This window comes from Peromyscus californicus, unplaced genomic scaffold (assembly GCF_007827085.1).
Source record: "Peromyscus californicus insignis strain IS unplaced genomic scaffold, ASM782708v3 Scaffold_4__1_contigs__length_199733344, whole genome shotgun sequence".
NCBI classification, from domain to species: domain Eukaryota; kingdom Metazoa; phylum Chordata; class Mammalia; order Rodentia; family Cricetidae; genus Peromyscus; species Peromyscus californicus.
In genome coordinates this window covers 149,665,168-149,676,630 of record NW_026294562.1, presented here as the reverse complement: position 1 = coordinate 149,676,630, position 11,463 = coordinate 149,665,168, and the positions used below count along the sequence as shown (strand labels likewise).

At 52.6% G+C, this 11,463-nt stretch overlaps 1 protein-coding gene across 1 annotated transcript in view; it reads right to left on the bottom strand.

Annotated features, from left to right (window-relative positions):
* Otog (otogelin) overlaps positions 1-11,463 on the bottom strand; it is a 74,487-nt gene that overhangs the window by 54,839 nt on the left and 8,185 nt on the right. The window contains 10 exon segments of the mRNA XM_052713155.1: positions 86-263; positions 1,191-1,323; positions 5,857-6,002; positions 6,468-6,514; positions 6,777-6,885; positions 7,837-7,965; positions 8,347-8,456; positions 9,037-9,143; positions 9,349-9,479; positions 10,301-10,506. Of these exon segments, the coding sequence (XP_052569115.1) occupies positions 86-263; positions 1,191-1,323; positions 5,857-6,002; positions 6,468-6,514; positions 6,777-6,885; positions 7,837-7,965; positions 8,347-8,456; positions 9,037-9,143; positions 9,349-9,479; positions 10,301-10,506 (1,296 nt within the window).

The window sequence follows — 11,463 nt, the reverse complement described above, 5'->3', positions numbered from 1 at the left end:
TGTGTCAGGCAGTGTCTCGGGATGCCTGACCCTAAGGGGCCCACCAGTCTCCCTCTCCTTCCTGTTCCGGGACAGGGACACATACAGGAAGTCATCCTGTGTGTTGCCGTTGAAGGTGCCACAGAGGCCCACAGTGTCCTCCACCCATCGCTGGTCCACTTGCAGGTAGAGCCGCAACCCTTCCCGGTCATAGAGGATCCGCACGCCCACGTTGGTCCTCACCCTCAGGAACACGGAGGACAGCCTCCGAATCTCAAAAGCATCTGGCCACAGAATGGGAAACAAGATGTCAGTAGTCTTGTTAGTGCAGCCCAGCCCTCTCCATCACCTGTCGGCCGACTCCCACATCTACATACAGCCCTGGCTTCATCCTGCAGAAAAGCCCTGCCTTGGGATTAGTTTGCCAAACCCCGGGAGAAGCCACTGAGAAATGTCACATAGTCGGTCCCAATAACAACCTGCTCTCCCTGAGGACTGCGGTTTCTTGCTCTAACACCAGAAGAATTCTGTAATGACCCAGTTTTGCATGGCGGTCTTCAGGGAGCCCACTATACAATCATGATGGATTAGATCCAATGGTAACACATTGTTTTTTGACCCAGGGTCTCACACAACCTAGGCTACTTTGGACTCACCACATACACAAGGCTGACCTTGAATTCCTGATCTCTCTGCCTCCAGTTCCCACACATTCATCCAAGCTTCACAGCTTCACGGCCTGCATTCCTGTGGTCTCTTTACCTCGGTGCAGCCCTGCACCTCCTAATGCCCAAGAACTGCTCTTCCCTCTCCAGCTCTCTGTTCCTTCTCCCCCTTTCCAATTCTTTCTGGTATTGGATCTTACTTCTTAGTAGTTTTGTCTTTTCTGCTAAACATGTTTTCTATGGGTTTCCCACAACTCACTGATGGATTAAGGAATCAGGAGGGAGAATAAATACTGAGTCTAGAGATGGGAATCAGCCACATGCATGGGCGGATGTCAGGAGGAACCGTCATGCTGCTAGAAGACCACTGTCGTGTTGGAGTCGGGGCAAAGCTATATGTTAGGAGTCCACTTTCCTGAATCCAATGTCCCCTAGCCTGATCCCTGGGAGGAGTCTCCTTGTGGCAGTCCCCTTGGGTAGAGGGGCTAGGGAAAGGGCCTGAACTGTCAGACCCCAGCCAGCCCTCTTGACCATCTTGAGCCATACCATCTGAGTAGGGTGGGGTGATCTTGTACTGGTCAAACAGAAGGACATCTCCTGCCTGAGTCAGGGTCACCTGTCTCCGGGGGTCCTGGTTCAGAATCACTGACACTGACTGGACACAGGCTCCATCCTGGTTCTAGAGAAAAAGAGGGGCCAACAGGCAATATGGGTTGGTTCTGTCTGTCCTGATGGTCCAAACAGAACCCTCCATGACAGAGACCCAGGCCAACTCGAGGAGCAGGCTCCTCAGAGTGAGAAGCAGAGCCCCAAAGGGCATCAAGGATTGCCAAACAAAATACTCTCATCTGGGAGATCTGTCAGGCCCAGAAGGGACAAGGTTGGCAGCAGAACTGGACAATGAACACAGTGAACATGATGATTGACTCTCAGTTGTCCACACAGAACAGAGGCAGTTCCCAGACAGCTCAGTCTAGCCTTGGCAACTGTGGCCCCCTCACAAGACTGCAACCCAGAGCTTTAATATTGTCCATTTGCCAGATACGTGGAGTTCTGCTCACGTGTCATATCTTGAACCCCTCTGAAAGGCAAGCAGGAACCCAAGTCTGCTCAGGAAGTTAATGTAAGAGGGTAAAAAGTTCAAGTCATGCCAGAGCTACACAGTGAGTCCAAGGCCAGCCTAAGTCACTGTGCAAGACCCTGTCTCAAAATGAAAAACTTTAAAGGGCCAGCGTGGTGTGGCTGACCTGGTGCAGCCCTTGCCTGGCAGGTATAAATAAGGTCAGGAGTTCCGTTCAACCACCACAGAAAGCAGGGGTGGAGAGCAGTAAATGGGCCAATAGTCCCCGGGCCTCAGGTTCTCTACCTTTGAAGTGGATGGTACATATCATGCCCATTCATACTTCTCTTCCACAGGAAGACATCTGCATCTCATTCATTCAGAGATTTCCTGAGCATCTGCCATGTGCAGACTGCACTACACCAAGCTTCCCAGACAAGGGCTGAGCAAGGCAGAGAACATCTTCCTGCTCAAGGAGATGACAAATTTGTGTGAGACGCAGACATTAAATAATCAAGTACAAAGTATCCTGGCTGTAATGGGAGCAGCAGCTGCTTCCTGTAAACAGCCATAGGGTATTAGCAAAGCACACAAAGGAACAGAGAGGGACTGCAGAGGCAGGAAAGGCTGTCCCCTGGGCATATGACAATAGTGAAGAATAATCCTGACCACCAAGCCTTAATCCTGCCATGTTACTCTGCTCAAAACAGCTAACCCAGTACCCAGGGATTGTCTAATCTCCATCACTCAGCCCTCACAGCACTCTGTGCGCACACCTTCTAAGCACTACTATACATGGCAGCACCATTTTGCAGATCAGAAGACTAGACTAAGGCACAAAAAGCAATGTTTGAGTTATGGTTGCATGAAACTGGGAGAGATATGTGGGAACTGCATCCTATCTTTGCCATGATTTCCTACGCATTTCCTATCCCATTCCTTCAAGAATACCGCCAAACTCTCCCGGTTCCTTTTATTGAAGGACGGACTTAGAAACCCAGAGCACTGGAGATGGAAATTGCCATTGAGAGTCCCATCTCTTCTTGGCCCTCTGAGTTGATAACTCTTGCATGTATCTGCATAACCAATGGACACATATCGGCATTCCCAGGCATCACTTCTGTGTAGATCTATAGGAATATATCTAAAACACAAAGGCAACCAAGCATGCATTCATACTAATGTTCCAGTTCTAATCCATCAGAGCATGGGTCATTCCAGCCTATCCCCTTTGTTCACCTGTTTCCTTTGTTAATTTACACTAGCATGGTACATGTTACAGAAAACCAAGCCATATTGTTGTGTTGTGACCTATAGGGCCAGAAATGAAGAAGTGTGCAGATGACCATGTGTGCACACCTGTAATATGAGTACATAAAGGGGACACAGGAGCCCAATGAAGAATCTGCCAAACAGCCTGCGTGACCAAATAAAGAAGCTATAGATCATCACAGCAAAGATAAAGTGATTATTCACAAACCTCACTAAGAGACAAAACCATCAGAGAAACCCAAAAAGAGCCTGCTACACTGACCAGGGCTTCACAAGCTTCCAAGGTCATCCCAAAAAAATGAAAGTCTGAGAAACCAGCCAAGAAGAGCCCGAGAGAGGTAAGGTGCTGGACCAGAAAAATGACATTGAGTGAAATCTGAGAAAGCCGTGGCCTTAGCTAATGGAAACACGTCAGTCTTGATTGGTTGCTTATAATGTGCCATGCCATGCTGGTTTGCATGAGAAATGTCTCGTAGGCTCATGTGTTTGAACACTTGGTCCCCATTTGTGGTGCTGCTTGGGGGATCTTTCAGGACAGGAGTCCTGCTGGGTGAAGTACATCCCTAGGGGTGAGCTGTGACAGGTTATAGCTTCAGCTCACTTCCGGTTTCTTCCTGTGCCCCCACTCTGAACTCCAACCGACCCGTGTGTTTCTGATGCACAGTTGAGATGTGATATTTCAGGTTTTTTTTCCAGCTGCCTGCTGTCATGTTTCCCTCACCATTATGGACTCTCCCTCTGGAACCATAAACCCAAATAATTCTTCCATAAGCTGCTATTGACCATGGTGTTCTAGCACGAAAAAAAAAACATAACAAAAATGCATAAGGTAACATAAGATGTTAACAAGGGAAACAGGGTGTGTGGGATGAGTCCTATCTTTGCAAGAACTCTGCAACACTCTAAAGCCATTCTAAAATACAAAGTGGCCTTTGTTTGTTTCTTTTTGAGACAGAGTTTCTCTATGTAGTTTTGGTGCCTGTCCTGGATCTCACTCTGCAGACCAGGCCGGCCTCGAACTCATAGAGATCCGCCTGGCTCTGCCTCCTGAGTGCTTGGATTGAAGGTATGCGCCACCACTGCCTGGCTTCAAAGTTGACTTTTAAAACCCCTTGAAGACTGTAAACACCTCACTGCACATGAGGTGGGTATAATGCCTCCGTGACAATATTCAAATTTGGAGGCAGGTAAAGATTTGGGTAGTCATGAAATCCCCCAAGCCTCTAAGACAGCCCATCAAATTTAAACAGGGGAGATAGTAATGTCCAGCACCTTGGTGTGTACTTGCATTAGCTGCTAACATAAGGATATTAGTCACAGTTCAGGGCACTGGGTAAATGTGCCACGGGTACCACCATCACCTCCGTTACTGTGCCCAGCACACTCCACCCCGGCCATTCCAGTATGATCAGCTCTCAGTGTCCTCCTCCTTGTCTTTGTATTTATCTTTGTAGGGACACCTTTGGGTTAAATGCCACCCCTGCCACGTGGCTTTCCCTTCTTTTCTGCTAACATTCAGGACTGTTTCTTCGGCTACACCACTCACCTTTACACTTCTGATTGTGTTGTATATCATGCCAAAGTGACTTGCCCTGTAAGCTGTGAGCACCTGAAGGTGGGTTGGGTGTGATTTCGCTACATAGCCCTCGCTGTCCTCAGCACAGAGCTGGCACAGAGTAGGACCCCCATAGGTTCATCAGGTGAATAAAATAACAAGGAGGAACCCCATCTTGAGGCAGCAGAAAAACTTGCAATCAAGAAGCGCTGTCCAGCAATGAGGCCAGCTGGACAGGCTCAGCCTGGCTAGCTGCCTAGATAGAGGGCTGGGCAAGGCACCCTGGGTCCCCACAGTCCTCCTGTGCCCTTGACTCTTGAGCTGCGTGGATGAGAGAAGTGAGAACTGCTGTGTGTCCTTCTCTCCTCCCTCTCTTCTCACCTTCAAGATGCCACACAAGTGACCCACCTTGGAAGACAAGCAGTCTCCTGCATAGAGAACAGCCAAAAGCACAGAGGAAAGAGGTCACTCAGGACGAAAGAAGAAAGCCAGCCTCCACCTCGTCCACAGTCCAGAGGCTGTGTCCCCAGACTACTCCTAGCTGGGGTCTGCTCACATTCAGGGGCTGGGGTTGGAGCAAGGACAGCAGGCACTCAGGGTGGCAGTGGACACCTGGCTGGGCGGGAGGCTCTGGTTCTACTGTGCAGAGAGGAGCCTGAGCATAGCCCAGACCAGGCCCTGGGGGTTGGCTCAGCACAGCCAGCCCAGGAACGATGCAGTCAGTACTGAGACAGACAAATGCACACCTGTCCTGATCTGCTGTGGCCATTTATGTGTCTCAGTTATGTTCACAGGGGAGCTCAGGGATCACGGCCTTCAGGAAGCCCTTTCTTACCCCCTCTGTCTGTCTTCCTGCTCAATGTCCAAGTAAAAGAAAACGTCATCCTAGACTCCCCACCCTGCCCCATCCACACTCACAGCTGCCATGACAGCGGGTCTTGGGTTCGCTCACCTGCCTGACCCACTAAGCGCTAGGCCCAGAAGACAGAGCAATCTTAGACCTCAGCACAGCTTCTGACCCCAGCAGGTTTTCAGTGTTTGATGAGTAACAAATACGCCTTCCAGACATGGAAAAAGTAAAAATCAATGACGCACAGAAGACTAAGTAAAGTCAAACCCACTCTAGAGATTTCTTTAAAGCAAGGCCCAGGAAGGGGAATGGACTCTCAGCCAGCAGAAGGCCTGGACTCAAACTGTCTTTGGAGTCAGTTCTGTGTCCCAGAGAACAGAAGCAGCAGGCAGCGGAGTCACTGGAAGACCCGGGGTCCTCCTCACAAGTTCTCAGACCTGTGGGAGGCATATTTGAACACACAACCCAGTCTCACCAGGCCGCATGGGGCATTCTGCAACGTCACCGTGAAGGTGCCCGAGGAGCGGCTCTTGGCTAGGATGTACTGGCACGTGGCAGGGAATGTGTACCGGCGTCCATCAAAGGTCGTGAAGTGGATGTCACCAGTCACCGAGCACTCAGCTGAGGGAGGAGAAGGGCAACTTACTCACGGAAGCTGTCCGCCCCAAGACTGTTCCACTTCCCGACTGGGGGCTACTCAGCCTTGCAGATCCAAGCCTAGGCAGGGCACAGCCTCTGCCCTCTGGGATTAGGCAGCCTAGGTTGCCTGTTTGCTGAGAGCCTGCTCAGGAGCAGGCCAGACACTGCCCTGCTAGGGTGTCCCTTTGAGGAGAGACCAGGCCCTAGGCGTGGGGTCCAGGCTCAATGCAGTCAGCAAGTTCAGGCAAGAGGTGTGCAGGACCCACTAATATCACTCTGGGTATGGGCCAGAGTGATCCCTTAAGGCAGGCAAAGCAACAGAGGAAATAGAGGGAATTAGGTTTGGGCGGGTGAACAAATGCCCCCGACTAGGCATGGCCCCAGTGTCCCTGCCCCAAACCTGAGACCAGTAGAAGAGGGCAGGTCCAGGGTAAGGGTCAGTTGTACCTGGGCAGACAGAAGAGCTGCACACCCACTTCCCTGCAGTGCACGTGCTGAAACAGAGATCATGAAGGTGACCTGCCTGCTCTCAATGCCAAGACACTGTCCCAGGCCCCAGCCCACAGTATCCCATTTCTAAGGTGGGTGGTAGAGAGTCACACACTCCCCCGCCATGGATCTAATGACATCCCTTTGGATCTCAAATAGGCTGAGTGGGGAGCCCTTGCTTTTTCGGGGTTCCTCAAGTCCAGGTAGGCAACCCAACAGAAAGCCCTGGCCTCCCCAGGCTCCTCCCTCCGGGCCGTGGACACAGACCAGGCATTGCAGTCCTCCGTCACCACAGAGCCAGGTGGGTGCAGGGTCCCATGGAACTCACAGGGACACTCAGCGGGTGACATGCAGCCCCCATCCTCAAAGATCAGCCCTAGGGTGTGATAGCAAAGGTTCACTCACCACTTCCTCTGTTCACAAGCCACTGGGCGGCTTCCCTATACACAGAACTTTTTCCTCTTCTGAGTCCACCCTCAAACCCTCTCCAGATCCTGGCTCAGGCAGACTTTACTCCATGTATCACCCACCCCAACTGCATACAACCTAGTTCCTCACCACCTGTCAAGGTCTCCCATGCCAGTCTCTTACCACCTCCTCTGTGAGAACGTCCCTGGCCTCCCCACATTCCATCTCTGTTCTGCGCCCCCTGAGCCAGCCTTCACCACACGGTACCTTGGGCTGGAGCGAGAAGTCCCGTGTCCTGGAAGCGGGCTCTGCTCCTTAAAACCAAAGCCTGTCACTTTACTTTTTTGAGACAGGGTCCCATGTGGCTCAGGATGGCCTTGAACTCCTTATTCAGCTGAGGACGACCTAGAACGTCTGATTCTCCTGCTTCCCCCTCCGAAGTGCTAGTATTACAGATGTGCACCGCCACGCCCAGCTTCTGCAATGCTGGGATGGAACCCGGGGCGGGACTGTGTACATGCTAGAAGAGCACTCTGCCCCACCGAGCTGCATCTCCAGATTCACGTTTTTTAATCTCACCCTTGCGTCCAGCCAAGTTACTCATCCATCAAAAACATACCATTAGAAGAAGTAACTGTGGCGGGGTGCTTAAACAAAAGATGTGCATATAAATGAATGGATGGCTTGTCTTCATTTCAAAAGTTCAGTCCAAATGAACTCAAATTCCTTGATGGGTCAAGCTGTCAAGAAGCCCAGCTCTGCCCCTCCCCCCCCCCCAGTCCTTCACTGACTGGTCGAGTTGTTTGTTACTTCATTCATTCATTCCACAAACAGGCATCCTCTGAGCCCCTGATTCCCACTCATCCAGGCCAGGAAGACACTGCCAATCCCCCACTGCCTGCCCTCCCCCACAGCGAACCATTGGGGCAGTAGCAGCCATCCACACAGGCGATCTCGCTGTCCACACACGCAGCCCGGGACTGGCAGGAAGCCGGGCAGCAGGCGATGCACTCGTTGTAGGTGAAGGCCTTCTCTTTACAGTACACAGCTTGGGAGGGAAGAAGACTGTGGTCTGTCTGCTTGGCGAGCACCCACCCTCACCCCAGGTCCTGGGATGGGAATGGGAGGACTCGCCTGTCCCTGATCCCCGCCCGGTCCCAGGTGGAGTATTTGGTGCCCAAGAGACTGGTGAGAGCCGGGGCACTCAGAGAACCACCTATATCTCACTTTGCAGCCACAGACCCACTCTTCACGATCAGCCTTGGTTCTCCCATGTGTCACAAGGACAGAACCTCAGAGCTTAAGGCTCTGACAGCTGTGGCTGTGAGCCAGCAGGACAGGGCACTGAGCTGAGGCCTGTGGCTGCCACACATAACCCTCATCAGAACTCATCTGAACCCCTTCCTACCCACCTCCAAACTGCACCTACTGCATTGTGGGAGTTGGGTCCTCCAGCCCTGCAGAGGGCGCCCTGCCTGTGCACATGCCCGGGCATATTCCATCAGTGCTCGGCACCAAGTGCTATCATTGCTTCCTGATCTGTACAAAGAGAGTGAATGTGAGGAAGTCCAGCCTGTCAGCAGCCCACCATCCCACAGACCAATGGTTCTCAACTTCCTAATGCTGGACTCTTTAATACACTTCCTCATGCTGTGGTGACCCCCAACCATAAAACTATTTTCGTTGCTACTTCATAACTGTAATTTTGCTACTGTTATGAATCACAATGTAAATATCTGTGTTTGTTTTCTGATGGTCTTCGGCGACCCCTATGAAAAGGTTGTTCGATCCCCCAAAGGGGTCATGACCTACAGGTTGAGAACCAGTACCATAGACACTCTAAGAACCTCAGGGCACCCTCGCCTAGGAAGGTATCCAGCTACACAGAGCCCTAGACTCAAAGCAGGACACCTAGCATTGCTAACAATTTGCTCTGGGCCTCAGTTAAATGGAACAGCCGAATCCCATCTTGGCAAGTGAGAATTTCAGAGTTTTGGCAAGCTGCTTTGTTAGGGCCGAGAATTATTAGGCTCGGTGACCCACATCCTGAAGCCTCATCCCAATATTGGGAGGCATTCCCCACAATCCAGTACCCCTCATCCTCTCTCTGCCCACTCACTGGCAGAGGTCACTGGTACAGCTGGCCGTGAAGGGCAGAGGGCTGACGTAGGCATGGCAGGCGTCGAAGGGGGGTCTCAACAGCGCCTCACATCGCTCATACACACCCTGGGTGGGGCAGAGGCGGGAGCTGGGCTGGGAGGACAGCACGGCTCTCTGATTCACCATCCCCACAGGAATCCCAACTTAAACAAAAGGAAGGTGGAGAGAAAAAGGAAGGGGCCACGGGTAAGAGCCATCTTGGGCCCTTGTAACTAACAGCTTTCTACTGAGGGCAGTGGGGAAGGGCGGGGGTTCTCCCAAGGACACAGACCTGCATGGATGCTGGGCTCTGCTGCAGGCATGGTGGTCGAGGCAGGGAAGAAGTCACAGGTCCTGGCGGGCTGTTGGGGGCTTGCTCCTGCCAACTGAGCACGAACTCCCCTACGTCATCAGTCAGCTTCCCTGCAGGGAAAAGCAGTGTCGTGATGAAGGCATGAGTGGTAGGACTAGCGGCTCTGAGCAGCAGCAGGCGACAAGGGAAAGCTGTTGGGAAGAGGCCAGCCTCCAGCGCTCTTGCCCTCCCCTGGGTTCCCAACGGAGCCACTCTCTTGGAAAAGCTGTTTCATCGGAAGAGATGAGAATGTCCTAAAATCTGTCCTGACTCACAACTGCTCCACGCTCCACAGAAGTAACATGGTACAACCGAGAGGCACAGTGTGCAAGCTTGAACAAGCACCCGCACCCACCTCTGCCTCAGTTTCCCCTTGCGCAGAAAAGGGAGCTAAGCCCCAGGGAGACTGCCGCCAAGAACCACAGCTGTACGGTGCTCAGCACATGGCGGGTACTCAAAAGGGCATCCTTGAGCTTTTGCCTGGGCTACCGTGGTGCCCTGGGCTTCACCTGTACCTCTCACCAACCTGTCCACCAGAGACTTCAGCTCCAGGCCGGCCTTTTCTCTTCCCAGCTCTCTAAGGCCCTGATTCCCACTTCCTCTGGAAACCTTGTGGGATCAAACCCGCCTAGCAGAGTGTGCAGGGGGTCTACACACAACCCCAGGTGGGATTCTCATCGTGAATACTGTACAGCTGAGGAGAGCGAGGACCAGAACATGGCTGAGAACTGGCGCAACAGTTTTGAAAGCAAGCCCTTGCCTCATCCCATTGGGTTTTCACGACCATCAGTGACCATGACATCAGAGGTCTGGCCAGAGCAACCAACTCCCATCCTGACCCAGTCTCCATCGCCAGCAAAATATCCCCCCAGGTACCTTCCTTTGGACTCACCATAGCTGGTCACCAGGTCATCCTGAGGGTCAGCATTGTTGTTCCCACACAGCCCATGTGTCCAGCCCAGAAACTCTGGGCTCACCTTGATGTAGACAGCTGAGGTACCATCCCAGGCCAGTGTGAAGGCTGATGGGTGCCGTGCGATGACATAACCAGCCAGCTGCTGCAGCTGCACACCCCCCACCGCCTGTGGCAGCTGGACCCTGAGAGCAAAGCCCAGGGCTGCAGAGCACCCACATAACTCCCACGGGCCCTGTTCTTCACCACAAGGCCGGCTACCCCTAACCTAGTGATAGGAGCTCCTTATGTCCTCATCCTCCATGTTCCCAGAATTCCTAAGTGCACCAAAGTGCATCAGGATTCTTTTATCTTCAGGGAGGTCTTTCAAAATCACAGTGTGGCCAGGCAGTGGTGGCACACGCCTTTAATCCCAGCACTTGGGAGGCAGAGGCAGGCGGATTTCTGTGAGTTCGAGGCCAGCCTGGGCTACAGAGCGAGTTCTAGGACAGGCACCAAAACTACACAGAGAAACCCTGTCTCAAAAACCAAAACAAAACAAAACAACAACAACAACAAATCACAATGTGGTTGGCAGGGATAAATCTTGAGAGAATCAATCCAGCAGCTCCTTTCTCCCAGACAGGAGGGAGGGAGACAGTAGCATGCACAAAGGCTTTCATTTTGCTGTGTTTTATAGGGAGCGTGCCGAGAGCAGGGGCAAGGGGAGGAACAGAAGGTCGGGAACAGAGAGGAGCCCTGCTCTGCCTGCCCCATCTTGGTTTCGCAGCCACAGGGTCTGGAATCTGGCAGCTTCCATCCAGCTGACCAGAGAAGCCAACATCTAGCCAGGGGTAGGTCCGAACCCACTTGACTTGCAGGAGAAACCCCTCAGGCCACAGCTTTGCCCTTGGCACTATCCTGCCAGGTCCAGGGTTGGGGCAGGCACTGGGCCTGCGGGGGTGGGGAGCAGCGACTCAGGACACCAGACAGCAAGGAAGGACAGGGCACCGAGGAGGAGAGCAAGGACACTTCAGACAGGGGCTCCCTCCGGGTCAGGTGTCCCCAGGAATCCCTAAGGTCCAGCATGACAACCGTCATTCAAATGCGACCCTCTGGCCTCAGAAAGGGATAAGTACGTGTGAGTGTTCAGAGGAACTGTA